This window comes from Oncorhynchus keta, chromosome 3 (genome assembly GCF_023373465.1).
Source record: "Oncorhynchus keta strain PuntledgeMale-10-30-2019 chromosome 3, Oket_V2, whole genome shotgun sequence".
Classification (NCBI taxonomy): Eukaryota; Metazoa; Chordata; class Actinopteri; order Salmoniformes; family Salmonidae; genus Oncorhynchus; species Oncorhynchus keta.
The window spans coordinates 7,299,199-7,310,554 of NC_068423.1; the positions used below are offsets into that span (position 1 = coordinate 7,299,199).

The window sequence follows — 11,356 nt, forward strand, 5'->3', positions numbered from 1 at the left end:
TTTGTGTACCTATTCAGGCTATATCACCATGAAGAGAGTGATATTCATATCCATAATTATGCATTTCTGTATAGTACAGATCAGGGACCTATGATGTAATTCCGTTACCAGGTGTAAATCCACTTCACTTACTGTAGTTCAATAACCAAGATAGATTTTTTTCAAGGTCAAGCTGTCAAGTCATAGCTGATACCCCATTCTTTCTGCAGACATCTTTTAATCTTATTTCGGAGCAGATATTTAATGACATGCACTGGAACTTTGGAGACTACTAAGTACAGTCGTGGCCAAAAGTTTTGAGAATGACACAAATATTCATTTTCACAAAGTCTGCTGCCTCAGTGTCTTTAGATATTTTTGTCAAATGTTACTATGGAATACTGAAGTATAATTACAAGCATTTCATAAGTGTCAAAGGCTTTTATTGACAATTACATGAAGTTGATGCAAAGAGTCAATATTTGCAGTGTTAACCCTTTTTTTCAAGACCTCTGCAATCCGCCCTGGCATGCTGTCAATGAACTTCTGGGCCACCTCCTGACTGATGGCAGCCCATTCTTGAATAATCAATGCTTGGAGTTTGTCAGAATATGTGGGTTTTTGTTGGTCCACCCGCCTCTTGAAGATTGACGACAAGTTCTCAATGGGATTAAGGTCTGGGGAGTTTCCTGGCCATGGGCCTAAAATATCGATGTTTTGTTCCCTGAGCCACTTAGTTATCACCTTTGCCTATTGGCAAGGTGCTCCATCATGCTGGAAAAGGCATTGTTCGTCACAAAACTGTTCCTGGATGTTTGGGAGAAGTTGCTCTTGGATGATGTGTTGGTACCATTCTTTATTCATGGTTCTGTTCTTGAGTGAGCCCACTCTCTTGGCTGAGAAGCAACCCCACACATGAATGGTCTCAGGATGCTTTACTGTTGGCATGGCACAGGACTGATGGTAGCGCTCATCTTGTCTTCTCCGGACAAGCTTTTTTCCAGATGCCCCAAACAATCGGAAAGGGGATTCATCAGAGAAAATGACTTTACCCCAGTCCTCAGCAGTCCAATCCCTGTACCTTTTGCATAATATCAGTCTGTCCCTGATGTTTTTCCTGGACAGAAGTGGCTTCTTTGCTGCCCTTCTTGACACCAGGCCATCCTGCAAAGGTCTTCGCCTCACTGTGCGTGCAGATGCACTCACACCTGCCTACTGCCATTCCTGAGCAAGCTCTGTACTGGTGGTTCCCCAATCCCGCAGCTGAATAAACTTTAGGAGACGGTCCTGGCGGTTGCTGGACTTTCTTGGGCGCCCTGAAACCTTCTTCACAACAATTGAACCGCTCTCCTTGAAGTTCTTGATGATCTGATAAATGGTTGATTGTGTTGACTGTAAAGCCCTTTTTGTGCAAAGCAACGATGACGGCACGTGTTTCCTTGCAGGTAACCATGATTGACAGAGGAAGAACAATGATTCCAAGCACCACCCTCCTTTTGAAGCTTCCAGTCTGTTATTCGAACTCAATCAGCATGACAGACTGATCTCCAGCCCTGTCCTCGTCAACACTCACACCTGTGTTAATGAGAGAATCACTGACATGCTGTCAGCTTTTATGGCATGGCTGAAATGCAGTGGAAATGTTTTGCGGGATTCAGTTAATTTGCATGGCAAAGAGGGACTTTGCAATTAATTGCAATTCATCTGATCATTCTTCATAACTTTCTGGAGTATATGCAAATTGCCATCATACAAACTGAGGCAGCAGACTTTGTCAACATTTATATTTGTGTCATTCTTAAAACTTTTGGCCACGACTGTATTTTTTAAACCTCCTTTTTTGGGGGCTGGATGTGTCAATGTGCAATTCATACATGCATAATCTATGAGCAGAATTACTGTCTTACCTCAATTAGTCATGAAATCTCTAGTTTGAAAGATACTATTTTCTGGACGCTGTGCTTCACTCTATTCCATTTATTTTGTTATCCTGAAAAACTCCCCAGTCCTTAACAATTACAAGCATAAACACAACATGATGCAGCCACCACTATGCTTGAAAATGTGGAGAGTGGTACTCAGTAATGTGTTGTATTGGATTTTCCCCAAACATAACACTTTGTATATCTCCTATCACAGCTGTTATAATCTGTAACCATAGGATTCATGGAGAAATCCCTGAGTGGTTTCCTTCCTCTCCAGCAACTGAATTAGGAAAGATGCCTGTATATTTGTAGTGACTGGATTGCTACACCATCCAAAGTGTAATTAATAATTTCCCCATGCTCAAAGGGATATTCAATGTCTGCTTTTTTTTACCCATCTACCAATAGGTGCACTTCTTTGCAAACCTTTGGAAAACCTCCCTGGTCTTTGTGGTTGAATCGGTGTTTGAAATTCACTACTCGACTGAGGGACCTTACAGATAATTGTATGTGTGGGGTACAGAGATGGGGTAGTCATTCAAAAATCATCTTTAACACTCTTTTCGCACACAGAATGAGTCCATGCAACTTATTATGTGACTTGTTAAGCACATTTTTACTGCTGAACGTGTTTAGGTTTGCCATGGAAAAGAGTTTGAATACTTATTGACTCAAGACATTTCAGCTTTTCATTTTTAATTAATTTGTAAAAGTAGCAAAAAAACATAATTCCACTTTAACTTTATGGGGTATATTTAATCCATTTAAAATGTAGGTTGTAACACAACAACATGTGGAAAAAGTCAAGGGGTGTGAATACTCTAAGCACATGATGACTTTAAATAAAGTGTGACAATACTACACCTACAATGTTTTTCTTCCATGCGACATGGTGTTTAAAGCATCATTTAGGCACAGAGGTCTACACAGGTTATATGGGCGGCAGTGGAAGCACAGCGAAACAGTTCATCCATTCGTGTTTATACACTGTGCTTTGAAAAAAAACAAATTCAAAATATTACACATGGAAGATCCCAAAACGTATTTTATAAGACAGAGAGAGAAACTCGTCATACACATTGTTTCGGCCCTCCAAGATCAAAACGTGGTGTGTTTGCATCATTTTTGTTTTGGACTGAATAAATATTCACTTGTGAATCTATGATTTTTGCATTGATTGTTGCAGCAACTTGCTTGTGTTTGAACTTGTTTGCAGAGCCACAGTAAAGCACTTTGAGAGACACCATGTAATAAAAAGCACTATGCCAAAACATCTATTGTTATTATCATTATTGTCACTTATGATTGTCTTCCAAAAGTGGACAGGTATGTTTTCAGTAGCGCTACAGTACTAGAGTACACTACGGTATGTTTCATTACACTACAGTACTATGGTATACTAGGACATACTACGGTATATTAGGGTGTACTCACGGGTGCCATCGAAGCGGGTGGCGATGGTGTCCAGAAAGGTATTCTGGGGGGCCAGGAGGCCCTTCATCACCGGCATGTTGGCCCTGATCTAAGGTCAGCGATGGGTCCCGCAATGATCACACCATCCCAGAGGCACCAGGGTGGTGGTGGGAGGGGGGGGGTCCGCTGAGGCCTCTCAGGGAGCACAGGTGGGTGCGGGGCCAGTCCGGCAGTATAGCAAGGGGAGAGAAGCACATCTAAAAGAGGCCACCGTGGTGGAGTCCATCCACGCAGAGTCCCAGTTGGGTCGCTCCACTCTGGTCTTAGGGTGGAGTCGGTGATCAGAATCAGTGTAGAAGTTCAGCCGGGTCCTGGCGCTTTTAGTGAGCAGCGAAGGTACGTAGAACGGTAGATCAGAAAAGGGATCCAGTTGGATGTTCAGGTGTTGTCGAGATCCAAAAGAGATCTGCTGTACTTGCTCCGGTGCGTCTCTCCAGGTGCTGCTGCTCGCCCTCTCCCAAGCACCAGTCCAGAAGTTGTAGCCTAAGTCTTCCTGTTCAATCCAATGGGGCTTCTGTTTTACCACGGGAGAGAGAATCCACAACACGGCAAGGCATCTTTCTACCTCTCTCTTTCTTTGTGTGTCCCTCCCTTGTTCCCCCCCTCTCTCTCTGTTCTGCCGAGTTGCTGTGGCAGGCAGAGCAGTTACATCTTCGTAAGCCTTCTCACTCTGCCCCCCCCCCCGACACTCTCTTTCTCTCTGCACTCCCTCTTTCATCCACTCCTGTGGTGGCTCAGCCAATGATATTCTTAGGTTTCACACGGCTGGCATTCTCTATAGAAACCTGGGCTCGTTTGGGGGGGATGAAGAGGGGGGTGGGGACTCCTCTAGGAGTGGGTGTTGACAGGACAATTCCAGCCTGTACTTCTTCTATCAACCCTCAGGTGTTGTCTACGTGTCTGACGCCTGGGGAAAGATAGATTACCTGCTGGGAGATCAATAAAAGGCTATTGTATTCTATTTCACCATATTTTATTGGACTATTCTCCTATATTCTCCTATAGTGATGAGAGGCTGCTCTTCGACACATTTTGGAATCGATGAAAAAAAATCATTTTTATGCCTTTCAAGATTTTATGAATATGCGAAGTGCAGTTATGGGAATTACTGTATTATATTGCATCTTTTATGAGGCAGCGTAAACAAGTAAATCGTTTTGGAGGGGGCTTTTCGGAAAAAAAAACTTTATTTAACCGTAACCATGGTTCCTCAATTTATTAGTGTATCATCAGTGAGTGCAGTTCAGAATGCCATTCCTAGAATACCTGTTCCTTGTATGCCTCATCATCACTTGTATGATAATCTCATCTGTTCTCTCTTGCACCCACCCTGTCCTTCCAAGGAAATTACCGGAAGGAAAGCCGCTGGAAAGGTATTAAAAGGATAAACCGGGAGATGTTTTATAATGAAGACTTGAAGCTAAGCACATACCTAACCGCAGATCTTAATTCACTCTGACTCATTGGTCAAACAGAATTCCCGCTAGAAAGTATAATAGCTTCTGAAGAGGATGCATTCTGAAAAGAATACCAAAACGGATATTTTTCCCTGTAGCATCATTTTTGTTGTTGTATTAAACTAGAGTCTAGGGGTGTTATTATGGCATCTCATATGAATGAAGGGAAATGGAAAAGTATACTGTACAAAAATAGATACGCAACATGTAACAATTTCAATGATTTTACTGAGTTACAGTTCATATAAGGGAATCAGTCAATTGAAATAAATCCATTAGGCTCTAATCTATGGATTTCACATGACTGGGATGTGCACAGCCATGGGTGGGCCTGGGAGGGCAAAGGCCCACCCACTGGGGAGCCAGGCCCAGCCAATCAGAATGAGTTTTTTTTCTACAAACAAAAATACTCCTCAGAAATACTCCTCCTCCATCAGCTGTCCGGGTGTCTGGTCTCAGACGACACCGCAGGTGAAGAAGTCGGATGTGGAGGTCCCGGGCTAGCGTGGTTACACTTGGTCTGCGGTTGTGAGGCTGGTTGGACGTACTGCCAAATTCTCTAAAATCGTCTTGTGGTAGAGAAGTGAACATTACATTCTCTTGCAATACCTCTGGTGAACATTCCTGCCGTTAGCATGCCAACTGCATGCTCCCTTAAAACTTGAGACATCTGTGGCATTGTGTTGTTTGATAAAACTGCACATTTTAGAGTGTGCTTTTATTGTCCCCAGCACAAGGTGCACCTGTGTAATGATCACACTGTTTAATCAACCTCTTGATATGCCACCTGTCAGGTGGATCATCTTGGCAAAGGATAAACGCTCACTAAAAGGGATGTGTGTATGGAACATTTTGGGGACCTTTTACTTCAGCTCATGAAACATGGGACCAACACTTTACCATTTTCATCTTGTGAGGCACAACGACAAAAAACACTGGTTTACAGGTGTGTACTGCTTTATACAGTTAAATGAATTTACATGAACCCTTTATGTTCAATTCGAACACCGTTTATGTTCACCCGTACACAAAGAATATCAAGATCATAAATATATTATTTTAATATCCAAACATGTATTTTTTTCCAGTAGCTGAGAATGTCCTCTTTCATATGCTCTCCTCCCTGAGATGATAGACCCAACTCTTCAACATTTAGAGCCAAATGTTTGATTACTGTACCAAAGTCGTACATCTAATTATGACATTTTTAGCCAAACTTCAGACCACTGTCCCTAGGCCTCTGAACATCACAGGGAAAACATACTTATTTCCCTGTGATCATCGTGGATCTTTACTGCACAGAGAGCCATATCTCTAGTGCAAAGGTCATGGTCAAATTGCCTTCATATCTGTGTTGCTCAGCCTCTGAGCATCATATGGAAATCAATATCCGTTTGAATACACCCCAATATGCTCCTCCTCCTCCTCAGCTCTACAGTATTTCTCTGTGGCACCATGTTCAGAGCCGGGCTGGTCGAGGAAGACAAAGACGGACAGACACGGGAGCCTGGAAGCGCAGGGCACAGCACTAACTCATGTCAGACAGATGGGCTGAGCAGTAGGGGCATGGGGAGAGACCGGAGAGAGAAAGGGGAGAGACTGGAGAGAGCAGAGAGAGAGAGAAAGGGCACAGTGCTGGCAGGGTGATGATGGATAGAAGTGTTCATCCTCGTGGTAAGAAGTCAGCGCGCTGGAACGAGACAGCAGGAACGGAAAGCGAAAGACAGAAAATACAGAGAGAGAGAAAGAGATGAGTGGGGAAAGAAAGAAAGAGAGCGTGAGAGCACGATGAGGGACTAATCCAGAGAGAAACAGCTGTACTGTACTAGTTGTAGATATATAAATACAGCTCGGATAAGTAGGAAAATAACAACCCCCTCCGAGCTATTCGCTGTAATCCATTTTTAATGGGGCTTCATTGTCCTGCCTCCTTGTAGTGCATCCATCTCCTCTTGTCACAAATAAAGAGACCAATCCATTATAGATGCCCCACCACCACCACCCCACACCTATCTGTTCCTTCCTACCCACAAAGGCTAACGCAGCGGGGTAGAATAGAGCCGGAGGTGAGACTATAACGATTGCCCATGCAGTTTCCCTTTCCACGACACTGGAGCTGTAGTGCCCTACTCCTATAGCCCTGTAGCAGGAGGGGGGATGGGTTAACTCAGGTAAACGTGGAGTTAACTGTATGCTGTTGCTCTTTGGTCCCAGGCTCACCTATAGGTCTGTTTCAGTTAGGATCTCAGCTGTGGCTAGGTCTTTCAGTTGTATAGCTGCTACTACATAAATCATAGCACGCATGCTTCCTACACATCGAGTCATCCCTACTGGATCCTGTGGTCTCTACATAAGCCATTGAGAAATCTTTCAGGCCACCATTCGTAAAACTACCCGCGGTTGTTCATGTTGAATAACCCAGTAATCTGAGCAGATGTGGTGAGCTGAGCTGTGTTTGAATCCTCTGGGCATGTGAGGGCTCTATAGACACACACACACGCACGCACACACGCACACACACACACACGCACACACACACACACACATTTTATACCAGCAGCCGCTATCAGATTAAACGTGTTAGAAAGTTAAGCAGGGGTTGAATATCTTGATCCGCTATGGCTGATATTCTTATACTCTATGTGATAAACACTGGCGTATTTATGCTTTCTTGAAGCCGTCTAAGGCAACGATCCTACATCCTACTGTAGTGGTGTTTGAACCTAATCTAAAGACCTAATCTAAAAATATGCCATTGCAGTGCTGTATATTTTTTTAATTAAAAGATGCCACGCCGTCAAGCTGGTGAGCTAACTTTCACTGAGGTCACCGCCGGTAATCATAACAAAGGGCAAATCTCCACTGAAGCCAAATTTCAGTTACTGTAATATCCCATTGAGGTCAATACATGACTATGTGAAAATGTGATTTACCCCCAAGTGGCTAAATGACAAAAGAGAGCATAATGAAGAGTTTTGGCCAATGAAAAAGGAAAAGGGAACAACCATCACATGGACATGATATGGATTTTAACAACAAAACCAAATTATGATTTTTTAAAAAAGCTAACAAGATGAGACTCTCGCTTCGTACTCTCCCTCCCCCTTATGCTTCAGAAAAGATTTTTGGACACTTTCAGATCGCCAACTTGGAAGGGTAGGAGTGATGAGGTCTTGATGAGGTAAATTTAGCTCACGTCATTTTCTCTTGGTTTGTCTAATCACAGAAAGAAGCCTGACCAGATTGAGAGCAGTGTCAAATCTCTGGCAAATTGGGACGTTTCTAAAAATACTAGCCCACTTTCAGCACAGAGGACATGCAGGGCATGAGAACAAAATTAACAACATACTCTTCATTCAGAACCCAATACATTGCAGAGCTTTCAAGTTCCATTGTTATCGGGAAACCGGCCCAGGGTTGTTCAATTCCACTCGCCATTCTCACAATGGGCACTAGTGCCCTCTAGAGTCTAGAGAAGGGATGTTCAATGTTGACCTGGAGTGAAAACGCTTCTGTTTTTCATCCTTTCCTTCTAATAATGGACTAATTTAGACCTGAGACACCAGGTGAGTGCAATTAACTAACAGGCAGAAACAAAAAACATAAGTGGTTTGGCCTTCCGGGACTGACATTGAACAGCCCTGCTCTAGACTCTAGGGCAGGGTTTCCCAAACTCGGTCCTGGGGACCCCCGGGTGCACGTTTTGGTTTTTGCCATAGCACTACACAGCTGATTCAAATAACCAACTCATCAAGCTTTGATTATTTGAACCAGCTGTGCAGCACTAGGGCAAAACAAAACGTGTACCCAGGGTGGGCCCCAGGACCGAGTTTGGGAAACCCTGTTCTCGGCCACCGGTGAGAGAATTTAATTGAACAGCCCCTGGCCTGGTTTCCTTATAACGAAGGATATTAGGCTTACGAGTGTTGTAATGATACATCTTTCCTACAATGGCCTAAGATGTAACATGCATTTCCCAAAACACCAGGCAGAAAGAATGTTAGCTAAGTGCATCGTTGGAGCATGTGTCAATACTGATCGGATTGAAAGAAAGGCAGCATTGCGCTCTGATAAGCTTTCTCCATTCAAATCTTACCTTATCATTATAATTATTACACAATACTGATGAGGATCAGATCCTAGAGAGATATATTATATATTATTATTATTATATTATTATATAGATATGGCTGTAAATATTGAGGTGTATTATTCTAATGCTTACCCTATAGCAATGCACTCAGATCAATTTGGCACGTCATTGCGCATGTTACACATCTCGATATTGAGGCATAAATTATATATAATATGTACACACTACCAGTCAAACGTTTTAGAACACTTACTCATTTAAGTTTTTTTCTTCTTCTTCTTTCTACATTGTAGAATAATAGTGAAGACAACAAAACTATGAAATAACACATATGGAATCATGTAGTAACCAAAAAAAGTGTTAAATGAATCCAAAATATATTTGAGGAGATTTGAGATTCTTCAAATAGCCACCCTTTGCCTTGATCACAGCTTTGCATGCTCTTGGCATTCTCTCAACCAGCTTCATGAGGTAGTCACCTGGAATGCATTTCAATTAACAGGTGTGCCTTGTTAAACGTTCATTTGTGGAATTTCTTTCCTTCTTAATGAATTTGAGACAATCCATTGTGTTGTGACAAGGTAGGGGGGTATACAGAATATAGCCCAATTTGATAAAAGACCAAGTACATATTATGGAAAGAACAGCTCAAATAAGCAAAGAGAAACGACGGTCCATCATTACTTTAAGACATGAAGGTCAGTCAATGTAGAACATGTCAATAACTTTTAAAGTTCCTTCAAGTGCAGTCGCAAAAACCATCAAGAGCTATGATGAAACTGGCTCTCATGAGGACCTCCACAGGAAAGGAAGACCCAGAGTTACCTCTGCTGCAGAGGATAAGTTCATTAGAGTTAACTGCACCTCAGATTGCAACCCAAATACATACTTCACAGAGTTCAAGTAACAGACACATCTCAACATCAACTGTTCAGAGGAGACTGCGTGAATCAGGCCTCCAAAGTCAAATTGCTGCAAAGAAACCACTACTAAAAGAACACCAATAAGAAAAAAAGACTTGCTTGGGCCAAGAAACACGAGCAATGAACATTAGACCGATGAAAATCTGTCCTTTGGGCTGATGAGTCCAAATTTGAGATTCTTGGATCCAACCACCATGTCTTTGTGAGACGCAGAGTAGGTGAACGGATGATCTCCGCATGTGTGGTTCCCACCGTGAAGCATGGAGGAGGAGGTGTGATGGTGGGTGGCTGTATTGCTGGGGTCACTGATATATTTACAATTCAAGGCACATTTAACCAGCATGCATACCACAGCATTCTGCAGCAATACTCCATCCCATCTGGTTTGTGCTTAGTGGGACTATCATTTGTTTTTCAACAGGACAATGATCCAAAACACACCTCCAGGACCTTACACAGCCTATTTGAACAAGAAGGAGAGTGATGGAGTGCTGCATCAGATGACCTGGCCTCCACAATCACCTGACCTTAACCCAATTGGGATGGTATGGGATGAGTTGGACCGCAGAGTGAAGGAAAAGCAGCCAACATGTGCTCAACCCTTAAATGAGTAGGTGTGTCCAAACTTTTGACTGGCAGTATATTTATATATATATAACATACAAATAGAACTCAATTGACCAAACATGACATTTATTTCAATATGATTTAAATACTGTATAGGCCTAGGTAGAGTATAGGCCTACTATATTACTTTTTTAATGCAGTCATCTTGGTTTTCATTTTAAGCATCTGTTTATCATTCGCTTGTTCAATTGCAAAGACTTGGCAACTGTATTTGTAGTCAACTTCTTTCCCAAGTTAACGAGGGTCACAGAGAGACCGATAAAAAGCTTGATTATATCTTTAGTGGAGCTCTTCTGTGTATAATGTGATGAGTAAGGGCAAAAAAAAAAAATCTAACAAAGCACTTAGCTGTTGAGCCTGGTCTCATAGACTGGGCATAACATAGTAAAATTAAATCAGTTATTTTGTTACATAAGCCAGGTGGTTACTTGAAGAAGAAAAAAACAGAAGAAGGGTGGTATAACGCAAACGTCTAGCAACCCAAAGGTTTCGAATCACAGACGGCTTCAGCATTTTAGCAACTTTCATCTACTTACTACTTATTAGCTACTTTGCAACTACTTAGCATGTTAGCTAACCTTTCCCCTAATGCTTTTAGCTAACCCCTCCTCTAAACCTAATTCTTTTAGCTAACCCCTCCTCTAAACCTAATGCTTTTAGCTAACCCCTCCTCTAAACCTAATCCTTTTAGCTAACCCTTCACCTAACCTTAACCCTAGCCTAGCTGACATTAGCCAGCTAGCTAGAACTCATAACATATAAGTTCAGCAAATTCTTAACATATTGTACATTTAGCAAATTGTAATTTGTAACATCATACAAAATGGGTGATGGACATCCACAAATGAATACATCTCATACGTAAGGTAACTTAGTAAT

The 11,356-nt window shown here is 42.3% G+C and overlaps 1 protein-coding gene across 1 annotated transcript in view; it reads right to left on the reverse strand.

Annotated features, from left to right (window-relative positions):
* The window catches only part of LOC118364619 (potassium voltage-gated channel subfamily H member 4-like), a 65,968-nt gene extending 62,009 nt beyond the window's left edge, over positions 1–3,959 (reverse strand). The window contains exon 1 of the mRNA XM_035746324.2: positions 3,339–3,959. Coding sequence (XP_035602217.2) covers positions 3,339–3,414 — 76 coding nt within the window. The 5' untranslated portion in view covers positions 3,415–3,959. The remainder of the gene's footprint in view (positions 1–3,338) is intronic.
* Positions 3,960–11,356: the final 7,397 nt, after the last annotated feature.